Genomic DNA, 16,163 nt, shown 5'->3' with positions numbered 1-16,163 from the left:
AGCCTGTGGAATGACTACCTCACAGTTATGGAAAAGAAACCCCAAAAGGATGAGACAAAGAAAATGTTGGAGGAAAAATACAAACTCCTGTTGGAGAAGCGGGAGAAGAGAAACCAGGACAGAAAACCTAAGAAAAAGAAGAAGAAGCAACACTGGGTTTGAAAAGGAGGAAAGACAGGACTAAATATCGATTATTAGAAAGTGACCATTTTGTCACAATCAAACCTTTTCTAAATGATCTAAATTCCTAATCCCCTTCGCTAATCCTCTTCCTACTTCTTAAAGAAGCATAGGGCAGGATTTGTGAAAAAATAATTAATCCTAATGGGTGATGAAGCGCTATAAACCAAAGAAAATGAGCCTACACGAATTTCTGCCTATTGCCTTAAAAAAGATTGTGTGATACATTTTGTACTGCTGTTCTGGGCGTGAATTTCCCGTGCAGTTCTGTGGATATGAAATCAAAATAAGCTGATGGTGACGTCAAATGACGATGGTGTGCATTCCCGACGACTTGGAGAGGCAGCCCATTACTGGATATAAAAAAAGAATGAGAAGAAGACGGCTTGGAGACTGAAAGAAGACATGCACAGTAGACTAAACTACTGTTTGGCTCCACAGATGCATGTGCACAGATCTTGCGGTAACCAGTCACATGAGCAGCGAGTAAATGAATAACCGTGTCACAGTAAGTGTGCGCGTCGAGTTGCATTTTCTTGTCAGAGTCCAACCCAACAGTGAAAAGCTGTGAAAAGCTTTTTTCCTCAAAGAAATAACATATTTATGTTTGTTTAAAGGGCCCACGTTACACTAAATCAACTTTTCAGTGCTTTAAACATAATAAAAGTTCTATTAAGGCTTCCTACACATGCCCAAAGTGATTTTTTTCATTGATTCCCTCAATCGTTAGTTAGAGAGTGATTTGCTCATTTCTTAATGCAGGGCGAGCCCAAACACTTCGCTCCAATTTGATGACGTGTTCCCACTTTGATGACGAATTTGACGCGGCACTGAGTTGGAGAAGCCATGTCTCCAGGAAGCTCTCTGCCATGATACACATGTAAACAGACACGCCCACGAAAGTGAGCATTTCAGCATACTTCGCGCATTTCTATGTATGTGTTTTCTACAGTCTATGTATGTACCGGCAAACGCCCCGCCCCCACACTCTGTCTCGTGTTTATAAAGCAGCATGAGCTCGGCTACGGAGTGGGTGGGAGGAGGAACTGCATAATAGTTCTTTTTCTTTTTAAAAGCGCAACTGAAAATGTATTTTGTGCCTTAACAATTGGACTTGCACTGTATTTACGTCAGATATTTGTTTGGACCAGTGGTCGGTTGGCATGCAGTTATTCTAGCAGTGAAGAAGAGATGCTATGAGCTAGCAGACAGAGCTAGCAAACAGTTGATGCGCACACCCGCGGCAGCTTGGCTGATGGCTGCAGCTACACTAACCACTATGGTGTCACTATTGAGTCTGATTTCTAGATCCTGCCCTATGCTCCTTTAACTCTTTACTTCTTTAAATCCCTTTCCCCCTCTTCATTCTACTTCCTCCCAGAGGTGTGGACTTGAGTTTCATGACTTGGACTTGAGTCACAAATTTGGACTCGACTTGACAAAATCACAAAGGACTTGCAACTCGACGTAGACCTGAAGGCAAATGACTCGTGACTGCTGCAGTAAGCTTTTTCTGTTTTTTTTTGGTCAAAAATCCATAATCACCTTTGAGCATATTGTAATCCAATGTGTTCTGAAAGGACAGTGCACTTTTACACCTTCTCTTTGCTCTATTTGAGACGTGTTCTCCCATGAGCTGAAGTCATGGCAGCGGCGCTGTTTTTGGCTACTCGCTATTCTGCCCCTGTACTTAAGTGCGAGCTTTTATCCAAGTTACGCACTCTGGATGAAGCGACCCTGAAATGTGGGCGTTCCCAGTCAAATCTGGCCTTTCGCACATTCTCCCGGTGGCTTAAGTTCTCTTACGTGCTTCTGAACCTGGAATAAGTGTCGCACCCCGAAAAGGTGAAACATTGTATTGCACTAGAAGCTTGGACTCAGTTACAGTTTACGCAACATGGAAGAATCTATCCAAACTGACACGGTCACACTCACATTTACCAGTTCTAGACGGAACGAAAAAAGAACATCATAGCCCAGTCCGCCTCCCTGGCTTCAGACCGCCTTCAATTATGTGCTTTTGGTCGATTTACGTGTGGTGGGTGTGTCAGGAACCTGGACAGGAGATAGGCACGTATAACTGCAGGCGTGTAAAAAAGCACTCATGTCCAGACACTACATTTGACTTAGACTTGAATTGCCTTGACTCAAAACTTGACTTGGTAGTTGACACAGGACTTTAGTGACATGACTTGAGACTGGTTCCCACCTCTGCTTCCTCCTCTTCTCACCCCTTACCTCCATTTTTTTTTAAAAAAAAAGACATTTGTGGGTTTTCTCCAGGTGCTCTGTGTGTCCCCACCATTCCAAAAGCTTCTAAAAGTCAATAAAAAAATATGTTAAAAAATAATTAAATTATTCTTTCTTTCTTTTCTGAATATCCTGTTACGCTTCAAAGAAGTGTGTGTGTTAGGTTCTATGGAACAGGTCAGTTTTACACTAATGGAACAACAATGTTCCTCTGTAATCTTTGTTGGATGTGATGCTGAAATGCTTTCAGAGGTTGAAACTTTCTGGGTTAAAGCTGCCATTTCATTTTTAGGTTAAAATCTCTTTTTTAAGTATATTTTAAGTATCTTATTCAAATCATCAGATGGATGCATGTGAAAAGGAATCAAGTCAATACAATTCAACTTTATTCGTAAAGTGCCAATTAGTAGTACTAGTGCAGGGATCTGCAACCTTTACTCTCAAAGGAGCCATTTTGCCTCATCTCACCTGGATTAAAGTCCTCCTGGAGCCAGAAAAAAAACCTTCTCAATGAAGACAATACAGTGAATGAAATTCTATACAATTAAAATGACATAGAATAATGTTTGATTTCATGATTTGATTCATGTTGATCATGTAAATGGCAACTAAAAAACAGATTAAAATAAAATGAAATAAATTAACATCAAGAAATAACAACTAAACAGTATCTTGCATCTTCAAATTCTTACACATCTCAGTTTACATGAACACAATGTTATATAAAGAAGATTATTTTTAGTTAATGTATTTAAAGGGCCACAAAAAGTAACTTGAAGTTTGATAACACATGATCATGTGATCAACACATGCTAATTTCTCATTTCTTACCACACATAAAACATGCATATTTAACCTGCACATTGGTGGTTAAATGAATCCGTCCCCACACTATTAAAATCTCTATTTTCTTCCAGAATAGTGTTTTTGTTGGTTTAGTTATTTACCAGGGATTTAAAACTTAAGGTTAGCCACAGGTGGAGGAAAGTTGATGGTCTGTAGATGTTGCAGGAAGTGAAGTAGGAAGGTGCTGAGTCATTGTATAATGTGATTTATTTTGTTATATCTTGATTTTATTTGTCATTAATCAATAATAGCCTCTGTTGGAAAATAACAACTCTTTATTTCAATAGGTTTTTTTTTAAAGCATAGGGAGCCATTGCAAAAGAGTCAAAGAGCCACATGAGGCTCCAGAGCCGCAGGTTGCAGACCCCTGTACTAGTGAGTGACACTTTTTGCTTCATGAGCAAAAGTCTACTCGTGCTTTAGTAAACCAAAATTGACAACACATACTCCAAAACTGAGCACTATAGTACAGCAACTATTGTAGATATCATCAAATACAGAAGACAGATATAGTTAGTGCCTTAGTAGAGTTAAATAACTGCTGCACTTGATCAATTTTTGTATAAAATTAACCAACTATAAATGTTTATTTTCACTGAAATTTCGGGACAAATGTTTTTAAGTGTTGCAGATTTGGCTAAAGAAGCTGCAATTGTAATGTTTGCATTGTGATGTGTTTAAAAAAAAATTATTTTTTGTTGGAAAAAATTACAAAATTGTTAAAATGTAAGAAGATTTTACAAGTTTTTATGATTAGTTAAAAGTTGTTAGTTAGTGGCTAGAAAAAATGGAGTGTGAAGATTCCATATGAAATGTAATGAAAATGAAACAATTGCATGAATTAATAAAAAATAGTGTTGCATGGATAAAACAGGGAGAACATGCAGACTTCACACAGAATTGACCCAAGTGTCTACTACAGGGCTTTAACCCAGACCTCTTTGCAGTGAGACAGATGTGCTAACCACTACACCACAATGCACTTATCAGGGAAATCATCAAAAATCTTTAATTCTTCATCATATAACATCTAATAAGAATAGGTAAAAAATAAAATAAAATAAAATAAATTCCATCCTTCTGCACTTATCCATGAGTAGAGCTTTGTCTCCCTCCAGTGGACATAATGGGAAGTAACGTGTCCGTTTCATTATTGTAAAACAAACTATAATTTTATAAATTAGCAAAACATAAATAAAGCATAAATTTTAATAGTAAATGTAAAATAATAAAGAAAAAGAAAAATACTGAAGAGTAGCAGTCGTGGAAATAGTTTGCATCTATTTCAAAACAGCCGGCGGGTGCGCAGGCGTTTGATGTGAGTTTTTTGGCATTAACTAAGAAGTTAAAAAGTAAAGTAGGAGAAATTGAAATGGCGAAGTTTGTGAGGGATGGTAGTTTGCTGATTGTTTGTAAGACAAAGAGACAGAAAGATAAAGCAACGGAAATGAAGAGTGTGTGTGGAAGGAACGGCTGTGATAGGTTTGTGATTGGAAAAAATAAAGTAACAATAAGAGTGATATCTGGAATTGCAAATGAGGAGAAACTGGAAAAAGAGATTAGAATGAAGAGATTATACAGAAATGAGGAAGGAATGAGGGTAGAAGGTTTTTCGATAATGATAGGGTATATGAATTACCCAGTGAGGGTCCACTCAAGTGCTACAGGCGCCACAGGTTTGGACACGTGGCAGTGGTGTGTAGAGGGTAAACAGAGGTGTCCAAAGTGCAGTGAGGAACATATGTTGGAGGCATGCAGTGAAGACGTGCGGCTAAAATGCAGCAACTGTGGAGGAGAGCACCGAGCAGGGCCGGCCTTCCAGGCAGGCAACACAGGCGGCCTGCTGGTGGGGCGCCAAATTGCACCGCCCAATTTTATTTTTCCTCATAATATCTTAAAAAGTTATAATAAACATGAAACACACCCTGTACAAGCACTATACATGTTTTTTTCTTAATTGAATATTAATATTAAAAATGTGTAACTATACCTGCTAATATTCTGCACATATTTATTTTAATTCTTGTTCTATTCTATATAATTCTATTGTGTTCAGATTTGTGGTCCATGGACAGAACATGTGAGATGAGGAAGAAAGCAGAGGAAGTGGAGAAAGTTAAAAGGTTTAATGACATCAGCTATGCTGAAGCAGTGAAAAGAGTAGAAAAGGGGAAAAAAAAGATTGAGATAATGGGAGAGATTGTGACAGAAGAAAAGCAAACAGTACAGGAGCAAAGAGAGGAGAGGGGAAAAATGAACAATGGTGATCATTCAGAGAAAGGAGGACACCAGTGGAACATTCCTTTGGATAGGTTCATACTATTTGTTGCATAAGTGATCAATTGCACAGAAACAGAAAAGATTAAAATAATAGTGACAAAAGGAGAGACATGTTTGAATATGAGGGAGCTGTCATGGGAGGAAGTTAAAATAATGTTAAGAGAGTGACAGCAAAGCTAGAGGAGGGAAGGTGTAGAGCCCAGTTGGGGGGGGGGGATTATTTTATTTTAGGTATTTTTTTATTTTATAATTTCAGGTTAGATTGGTTTTCTTAGATTAGGCCTGCTCATGAGCCGGTGGGTGGCGGTAATGCACCAAATGAATGCCAACCGCCATAACAAAGCCACAAAGAAGAAGAAGAAGAAGAAGAAGAAGAAGACCATTTCAAAATGGCGCTGCTGTTGTTACAATGGGGACTAATGTTGCCATAGTGAACTAATTGAACTTCAGTCTGTGCGGATGAATCCGATACCTCGCCGTGTTAATAGATTCACACAGACGCCTACATGTCAAAGGTAAGGAATGGGTTTGTTGTGAACTAGTGTAGGACAGGAAGGCGGAAGTGCACAGTCCTCCACTATGACTGTCAGCTAAGCTAGAATGCTAGCTGATGCTAAGCTAACGTCTGAGCAGCGACACATGCCGCTTTATCGCTTATTTTGTAACTTTACCTCTCCGGGGCTTTTATTGACATTTTCTTTGTATAGTGCTGCAATTAAGCAAAATAAAAATTAAAAAAAAAAAAACACTACTAGCAGCATAACACTACTCACTTAACGTCATCGTGATAAACAGCTAGCAGTGAAGATTATCATAAACCTACTTTCTTCTGTTTTAAAACTTCTATAGCAGTCTTTATTTGTAACAATTTTAACCATTCTTTAGTGTCTTCCGGTCATGTTAAGTTAGCATAGATGGGTTGGGAAATGTAAAGTTTTATAAACACAACTGACACCACTTTGTTTTACAATTAGACTGTACTTAAAAACTCATTGGCCAGTTTAGGTCACGTGATAGGTGCACCACGTTACTTAAGTTCCGTCAGTTTTATTTTAGCTCTTATTTATTTTTTTGCTACCTTGCTAACCCTTTTATTTTAGCCCTAACCCAGGAAATACCCTAAATGTTACTTTTTTTCAACATGCATTTCACATATGCCTGTCATAAGAAAAGTTTCTTTCAAAAATGAAAGACAAGTTCAACACGAGAGACATTATTTATTTTTGACCAGCTGTCCACGACCCACTTTTGGGTCCTGACCCACCAGTTGTGAATCGCTGGTTTAGATTGTTTATTTATTAGGATCCCCATTAGCCACAGCTAAAGCTGCTGCTATTCTTCCTGGGATCCGTAGCACAGCATTTATACTGGACGGTGATTATGGGTTACAAAGTGGAGGATGCACACAGGCAACATCGGGGGCAGCTAAGTGGCTGCAGGGGTTCTCAAGTGAAGACAGGAGCATCCGAGTAAATGGCCTGTATTAAATAATAGACGGTGTGGCTGATGGCACGCCTGGAAGTTCCCTTTTCTATCCAAGTGTGCCAAAATTATTACGACGGTACCGGATGAAAAAGGAAAACACCACAGAAAAGCCCCCTACGCTGGTTGAAACATAGCATAGGGGGGCTTTTCGGTTGTGTTTTCACAGCGTCGTGGGGGCCACTACGCTCAACAGCGCTGGTGAAAACCTTGGACATTGTTAATTAGCATCTAATGCTAGTCTGTCGCTGTCATTGCAGTTCAGTGCTGGGCCCTCCACCGCCTCACCTCAATACATGAAGGAACTCAGCTTTTCAGTGACGGGCCAGGCCATGCTGGACCACACCAAACCTTGCTGGTATTGGGACAAGAAAGATCTAGTCCACACCCCCTCCCAGTCTGAAGGGCTGGATCCTGGAACGGAGGTGCGCTATCGAAGGGAGGGCGCCCGCTTCATCTTTGACGTGGGGACTCGGCTCGGCCTGTATCCTCCATTGATCAGCTGGTTTGAAAACGATAGGAATGTTCTATTTATTGTTGTAACATTGTTAAACATTTTAAAGATGCAATTAGTGTGTCATCATCAGCTCACCTTTATGGCCCTTGACTTGTCCGCAGACACTATGACACACTGGCAACTGGCATCATTTATTTCCACCGTTTCTATATGTTTCACTCCTTCAAGCAGTTTCCCAGATATGTAAGTAAAACGCATTTAAAACATTGTTAAGGATGCAAGAAAAAATAGATTTGGCGATGTATCGCAATATTTCACTGCGCGATTATTGTATTGATCCAGAAAAATCTCAATTGATTTTTAAAATACATTTTTTAACAAAAAAAAAAAAAAAAAAAAAAAACATTCAATTGCGTCGCACTAGGTGTCAATGAACCACAAAGACATTGTTAAAACTCCTCAATGCATTTTAGCTTGGAAGTAATTATATTTTTTCATAAAACATACTGGACACACCTTTATAGTAGGGATGGGAACGACACGGGATTTGGGAAATCGATTGTCGAGGCCCATGTGTCGACTTTTTGTCGAATTGTCGGCCTTTTTTTTTTTTTCTTTTTTTTAAAGAGCAGCAGCAATGCGGAGGGTGGAAAATAATCTATACTGTTGTACTAGTTAATTTTAGTCTAAAAAACATGGCTCTAGTGTCCAATATTGACCATTAAAGCAGTAATAATAAAAACGAGAGAGAGAAATTTAAGATGTTTATTCAACAGCCTTACAAACACATAAGACGTACTTTTTGCCGTTTGGAATTTACAGAAATAAAACAGCCAGTTCATTTATTATTTAGTTTTGTAGGCTACATGTAGCCTAAACAAGTTATTTTTACAAATAAAAAAAAACAAACTAAATGAACATGTTTATCACTCGTGAAAATAAGCAACAATTAAAATCGAAAAACAGCGTGCCCATTTTTTTTTTAAACCACAGAAAAGGACGGAGCCTAACACCAACAACTCAGATCTCAGTGAAAATAAAATATATATAGGTATCTTACCATTTCGGCCTAATTTTTGTTTAAGAACAGAAGCATGTCTACATGTTTGGGTAGAAGGCGACTGCGGAGTCTATTCACGACCAGTCCTGCGGCTGAAAACACTCTTTCCGCCGGCACAGATGTGGCGGGGATGCAGAGGTAGGCTTTTGCCAGACGGCTCAGGTTTTTAAATCTGGACTCATTGAGAGACCACCAGAGCGCAGGATCCTGACTGGGTGATATTCCTTCTTCGTTTGTGTAACGTTCTATTTCAGAATGGTCAGATGTGACCGTGTCCCCCTTGAAATAGTCCTCTCCGAAGAATGAAACCATTGCATCCACCTGTTTAGCCCTTTTAGCGGGCCCGGACTCGTCATCAACGCGCGCACTATCACCTGAGACCGCACGGAGGCCGGACAACAGATCTCTAACCTTTTCTTGCACAGCTTCCTTAACCTCCTTGGTCGTGAACTTTAGGTGTTTGTGACGTGGATCCAAAAAGGATGCGATGAAAGCTGCCTTCTTCGCGGTGCCGGTGTTTTCAGGTTCCATTCGAGAGGTGAAAAAATAAAAATGCAATCTGGAAATCCCACAAGCCCCGCCCCCTCGACATGTCGACACTCTATTTTTTTTGTCGAGGGGAGCATGTGTCGAATGTCGGTCGTTTTGTCGACAAAAAGTCCCATCCCTACTTTATAGATGTGGTTACTTTAAAAAATAATAATAATAATAATAACAACAGAAACAGAATCTGTTGTAGAAGCAAAAGTTTAACTTTTTTGAAAAATGTAATTGGACAGTTTGATAAACATACCACTTGTTTTTGATATTCGTACTTGAATTACAGTTTACCATTTACTACATCTCGCAAAATGAAATAACTTATATTTCATACCATTTTGTACTTGCAATTATTAATATTGCGATGTATATTGTAGTGTTTAGTAGGGCTGAAAGGTTTTGGAAAATAACTGCGATTTTTTTTTTTTTTTTCCCCTCAATATTGGGATTACGATTTAATGTGACTATTTTTTCAAGGGCCTCTTATCAATCTTTCATAATAAACAATTTCAGATTTATTTAAATTTTAAATAAATATGAATTTTAAAGCACAGTTTACAACAATAAAGCAAACAAATCTGTGGCTTTACCTCTTCAACTTATCTAACTAACTTCACGTTTCATGAAACATGTAAACATGTGGATTGCACTTCCTAAACACACTGATCTTAACAGGATAGTTTATAAATAAAATAAGCAGATCTACAAATAAAGCTCACTAATATCCAGTCAGTAACAAAGGAGAACTAATTTCTGCTTTAACCAGTTGGGTGTTTTTCAGGTAAATCAAACTCCCAACAACCTTTGACAGCATGTGTAGGCAAAGAAAAAATAAAATTTAAAAAATCATAGCATTTGCGATTAGAAAAATTGCGTTTTGATATCTTGACAATATCACGATTGCAATTAATTGTTCAGCCTTAACGTTTAGTATCCGGGTATATGCGAATCGTGAAACATCATCAGATTTGTGGCAATGAACGCCCCTTAAGTTGAATTTATTTGTTTCAAGCAGTTACTTGGAGACTTTCTGCAAAAACAAACTTTAGCTGAATTGATTATTTTCACATTCGATAGACAGAAGTGGAATTATTTGTGTAGTTTAAACAAAAAAATTAGTGCTAACTGAAGCTAATTTTGGAGTGAAAATGAGTTGGTACTGAAGTATTTTTCATATAAGCACTTGTTTTTTTTTTTTCTTGCCACTGTCTTTAAAACAACCAGACAAACATTACTTTCAGCTAAGTGGACCTGATGTGAGTGTTGTGTTGTTGTCTAATCAGGTTACAGGAGGCTGCTGTCTGTTCCTGGCTGGTAAAGTGGAAGAAACTCCCAAGAAATGCAAAGATATCATTAAAACAGCCCGCAGCCTACTGAACGACGTGCAGTTTGCTCAGTTCGGAGATGACCCAAAGGTGCTTTTCTTTAGCAATGACAAGCCTTAAGTTGACCTAGAGGTGGAGTTTCAGTTGCATTTGTCTGAAATGTCTTGTTTGAACAGGAGGAGGTGATGGTGCTGGAGAGGATCTTGCTTCAAACCATCAAGTTTGACCTTCAGGTGGAGCATCCCTACATGTTCCTGCTGCGTTACGTGAAGCAGCTCAAAGGTCAGCCATCGTTAATAGGGATGCACTGAAATGAAAAACCGAAAATGAGTAAATCACGGCCAAAACACCGAAATAAATTATGCACATTTTTAGTCCCATTGCATTTCTGGCTCTGAATGTGTAATAACTTTACTAACATTAAAACACTGCAATCGTATACATTAATATTAATGCTTCAAAGAATAAAATTATTTAGCACCGACATTCCAACAATGCTCAATATAAAATGTTTAACCTGACCCCACTCATACATTAAATAATATTGTACAGGCTTATAACTGACTGAGCTGTTAAAAGAATCAAACACTAAGTGCATTAAAGTTCTTGATGAAAATCAGCTTCTTAGCTTTATTTATTATCCAAGTATGTGGATCATGTCTCATGTGTGCTGGTTTAATTTGAATCTCATCCAAGTCAGGGTGGGAGATATGGGGAAAGAAACTATCACAATTTTTTCTTTGTAAAAATCACGATTTTATCACAATTTTTTTTTTCATTCGGATAATTTAGATTTTGAAGCTATTTACTAATAAAACAAACCAATTCACCCATTTAATTTCATCGTCCTAAATATAAAAAAAAAAAAAGGGGGATAATGTACATAAGCACTTTAACATGCAAAACGTCAAATTCTTTTAGTCAGTCTTTTTACGTTATTTAACAATAGGGGTGGATAAAATGTGCACTACAGTCAGTTCTACGATCTGTGATTTGGGAGATCGTCATGTTTTAATCCTTAGCTATCTGATATCATCCACTTGCGTGCTCCATCAAATCTGCCTCAGATGTATTGAAATAACCGCAGCATTTAATCGCGTCTTTAAAACATCCTGTTTCGGTGAGAAAAGTGTTTTCCGTGGCTGGAATTTTGGTCCATCACTAATCGTAACCGTTTGTCAGATTGAGTCGCGCACGAGGAACATGTGAAACCAAATTTGTCTTCATTCACAGGCGATAAAAGCAAAGTGTGCAAAGTTCTCCAAATGGCCTGGACCTTCGTCAACGACAGGTAACGTGTTGGTCCGAGTTGTGAATGATCAGCGTGTGTCCTTTGTCTGACCAGTGTGCTGCTCTATGCTCTGCAGCCTGTGCACCATGCTGTCCCTGCAGTGGGAGCCTGAGATCATCGCCGTGGCCGTCATGTACCTCGCAGGTCGCCTCTGCAAGTTCGACATCCAGGAGTGGACGAGCAAGCAGTCGTCTCGCCGCTGGTGGGAGCAGTTTGTGCAGGACGTCCCAGTGGAGCTACTGGAAGGTACCCAGCTCAGCCCGTGGCTGCTCACACGGGTTCCACCGACCCAAGTCTAACCCAAACACACTTTTCTCAGACATTTGCCACCAGATCCTGGACCTGTACTCACAGGGGAACAAGCCCATCCCTCAGCAGATACAAGAGAAGGAGCGGGCAGCCGCGCTCCCTATCCCACCTCCACCCGCTCCACAGGGCCAGCCCCCGCCGACCAACCCTCCGCCCCCGCCTCCGAAGAAGACGTCTCCACAGAGTGGCAGCCCAGCACGCATGCTCAAACGCACACACGTAAGGAAACGCTTAAACTGCCTCAGTGCTGCAAAAAGAACACTTATGAATTAATACCTCACGTTGTCTATTACAGTTTAGTCACAGCTTTCTGTCTCTGTCTGTTCTGTGTATGAGTATTTGTTCCTTAAAGCAGAACTAAGTAACTTTTTCACCTTAATAAATCCTTCTCGTAGTCCCTGTGATGGTAATACAAGTGTTTATAGGGGGTCTTTCCCAGCGCTCCATCAGGCAGCACACACACAAATATTCATCCATCTATCTATTCATTTTCAGAGCGGTTCAGGCGACGGGTGTGCAGAGTTTTTACGACAGTGGCATAACCAAAAGGGACCTTTAGGAGGAGCGCTAAGCGCAAGTTACTTAGTTCTGCTTTAAGACTCCAAAATATTATCCAGACACACCTTTAACTCTCAATTTGGTTTTTTTTTGCACTCCAGGCATCTCCAAAAGAAGATGTAAAGGCTCAAGGTAAAACATGTTGATACGCTGCATGCCATACACCAGGGGGCGGCAAACTCATTTTAGTTCAAGGGCCAAATACGGAGCAGTTTGATTTCAAGTGGGCCACAGATTTTATGCGTGAAAACAAGTGATTTCAACATTATTGTGCCCTAGTTTACATTTCTACATATACATAAAATACAAAATATGTAAAACTGACAATATCCAAGCAATAAGTGACAGATATCAGGCCCAACAGGGTCTTCACTTTATATTTCTTAGATTTTGTGACCAATTTCTATTTAGTTAAGCGATTTATTCTGCAATAATTTGAGGAAAACTGAATGATTGGGTAAGAATTTTGCAGTTCTTTGTAAACAGTTTAACTTTAGAAATGACTGCAATCATGTGATTTAAGCACCTGGAAAACTGTGAGCTCCTACAAATATTGCTGAGTTTCATTTACACAAAGATACATGTTTTCACTCTCATTTTCACTTACTTCTGCAGAGATGGTGAACTCCAGTCTTCGAGGCCCGGATTCCTGAGACTTTAGATATCTCTGCTCCAACACACCTGAATCAAATGACCAGTTCATTATAATGCTTCCACAGAGCTTGATGACAACACATTAGTTTCAACCAGGTGTGTTAGAGCAGGGACATATCTAAAAGTCTCAGGAATCCGTTCCCTTGAGGACTGGAGTGCTCCACTCCTGCTCTAAAGGACTGGATTGGGCCACCGGGCCTTGAGTTTGACTCATATGCTATACACCGACATCCCATTGTTTTTGAAGTTCAAAGTAGAACATCAATAGTCTTAGAATGAGATTAAAGCTTTTAATTCAGTTTTGTGTTCACAGAAGTTAGAGTTTGAAGTCAGTTTTTATTTTCATCGTCTGCTTGATTTTTAATTTCAGAACAAGTTGGATTGAAGATTCCCAGACTGGAGAGTTCCATGCCTCCACTCCCAACATCACAGCCTCCTCCTGGTAAGAGAGCCCCCCATCATGGTTAGATTTATAATCCTGAGTCATGTGGACGTCCTGACATTGTAGATCAAACTCAGATTAGTGATTTGTGCTGGATCTGAGAGTGACACTAATGTTACCCTCTGTTCTGTCTCCATCCCTGCAGCTCCTCCAGCAGAGGCAGAGCCTGGATCCGAGACGGCCCCTCCTCCTCCGCACGCTCCGCCCCCACACCAGCCCCCGCCGCTGCCCCACCGCCCACCTCCCCCTCCACCATCCAACTACCTCATGTCCACCTCCAGCTCCTACATGTCAGGCGAGGGTTACCAGAGCTTGCAGTCCTTGATGAAGACCGAAGGCCCCTCCTACGCCCCCATGCCACCCAGCTACGCCCCCCCAATGCCTGCGTACCATCCACATGTCTACCCACCGCCCGCAGCGCCCCCTCCCCCACCACCTACCTCCTACCCACCACCCAGCTTGGCGCCGACGTACCCGCCCCCAGGCTACAACAGCTACCCTCCCCCCCATCCACGCTTGCCCCCAGGTCACGTGCCGCCCCCTGGCATTGGTCTGCCGCCAGGCGGGTACCCTCCACCCCCGGGACAGTCACAAGTGCCTCTACCGCCTCCCCCTGGTATGCAGATGAACCGCAGTGGCTGGATGAGATGAGAGTGGACCTTGGTAGCTGTAAAGGGGCGGAGCTTCCTCAGAGACAGGAAATGAGAAACAGCTGGACGTGTTTGGTAGAAGTGGCCAGTTCCCTGATCATTGCTTCTGTTGTAAGAAAGTACCAGGAATGATAAGGATTTTCTTATTTTGGTTTGTGTTGACATGCTCTACCCAGAATCGTGGGACAGATTTCAGGATCTCTCCAGCAATTTTTAAATTAACATTTTCTTTAAAAGATTTTTTATTTTCACCTAAAATCTGAACAGATCAAATGTGACCCAGATGTGCTCAGTGTTAAACTAAGTTTGCAGACTGAGAAACACGTTAGAATATATTTTAGTTTCAGTTTACTTTGTTTTTCTTATCATTTGTCCATTAAATGCTTTTTTTCCCCCAGTTGTTTTCACTGAATCTGCTCTGCAAACACTAGTAGTTTTCATTCAACACAAATGTGAATAAAAAACTAGACAGTCCAACACATCTTTTTCTGTTCTGTCTCATAATACATTAAAAACCTGCTTTTATTACTTTAAGTTGAGTTGTGTATTCACCTTGGAGACCATGGGGCTTGAATTGGTTAAATTAATGTATACAAATTATTGACTTACTATAGTAAATAGGACTATAACCTAAATGATGTAATATGATGTAGATAACATTTAGTTTGCCTGTAAAGGCCTCAAACACTAATAAAAAGCTTAGTCATATTTCTGTCTACTACCAGCAGGGGGCAGTGCAACTCTTTTAAAGCCTGAAATACAGTAACAAGAGGGGAACAAAAGACACCCTTCAACGTAATATTTGAACAACTTGTTTATTTCTTTCACCCAATTTTCTCTAAAAGTGGCTTATTTCAGCTTTTTTATCGTTGAAACTTTGGAGAGGAGGTTACAGCCATGGTACGACAGAAATAGTAGAGGATTGTGTACGCTCTCTTAAAACAAAATGTTTTCTTTACAAAACAAAAAAAAAAAACAGGTTCCAAATCTAAGAAAAATGCGGCCCGTCATCAAATGCCATCTATATATATATATATATATATATATTTATATATGCATATCTATAGAGTATTCAAAATTGTATCATGGCTTCAAATAAGTTCCTAGAAAAAAGGTCACTTAAAAAAAAATAAAATCTAACAGATACAGCTTTTTGCTAATTTTAGAGGACGGAGGTTCCTCACTAATGTTCTAACTTGGACCAAATGGCTGCAGAGATGGAAGGAATGATTTCACAGGCTACAGAGAGCACTTCCATCTTGATCCCTGGTAATAAATACATCGACAAACAGTGTTTGTTCATATTGCCATCAAGGAAAATCTTTTTTTTTTTGTTATTATTTTTTTTTAACGTTAGTATTTCACGGTATGGTGACATCAAAAAGGGAAGACTTACTTTTTATTAAATTCTAGGAAAACAAAAGATAACTTTAAGAAACATGCCATGCAAAAACACACCTGCTGAAACCAATCGTGGAGTTTATTTCTCACAAAGTTTAAGGAGTGTAAATCAATACATTAAGGAAGCAGAATAGGGCCAATTTTGATAAGAGAAAATCATTTTGAGCATATCAAGAGTAAAGTCGAGATTTAAGTTGATATTTCGGAAATTAACTAAAAATAAAATATCGTAATAAAAGTCCAAGGTGTGCTAATGAAGTCAATTTTACGGAAGCTGACGAGGGCCAATTCACCATATGACAAAAAACACAGCAGATCGTGGTCATGTGTCGATTAAGGCGTTAAACTATACTTCAAAGTTGGATTTATGGTGAATTGGCCATAGTCCGCGTTGTTCTTGGTTAATGGCGCGTTGCAACCAACTTAAATAGGTGCACA

General features: G+C 39.7%; 1 protein-coding gene across 1 annotated transcript; it reads left to right on the top strand.

The window, feature by feature from the left end:
• The first annotated feature begins 5,897 nt into the window (after positions 1-5,897).
• On the top strand, positions 5,898-14,456 carry ccnk (cyclin K). The gene is made up of 11 exons (XM_028440270.1): positions 5,898-6,071; positions 7,299-7,522; positions 7,657-7,738; positions 10,379-10,510; positions 10,597-10,702; positions 11,654-11,711; positions 11,788-11,957; positions 12,031-12,239; positions 12,680-12,710; positions 13,603-13,674; positions 13,820-14,456. Exons 1-11 carry the CDS (start codon positions 6,063-6,065, stop codon positions 14,323-14,325), a joined length of 1,599 nt encoding a protein of 532 aa, XP_028296071.1. The 5' UTR covers positions 5,898-6,062; the 3' UTR covers positions 14,326-14,456.
• Positions 14,457-16,163: the final 1,707 nt, after the last annotated feature.

Source organism: Gouania willdenowi, chromosome 24, assembly GCF_900634775.1.
Source record: "Gouania willdenowi chromosome 24, fGouWil2.1, whole genome shotgun sequence".
NCBI lineage: Eukaryota > Metazoa > Chordata > Actinopteri > Blenniiformes > Gobiesocidae > Gouania > Gouania willdenowi.
Note: the sequence above shows the minus strand (reverse complement) of the source record. Positions and strands in the feature narration are given on the sequence as shown.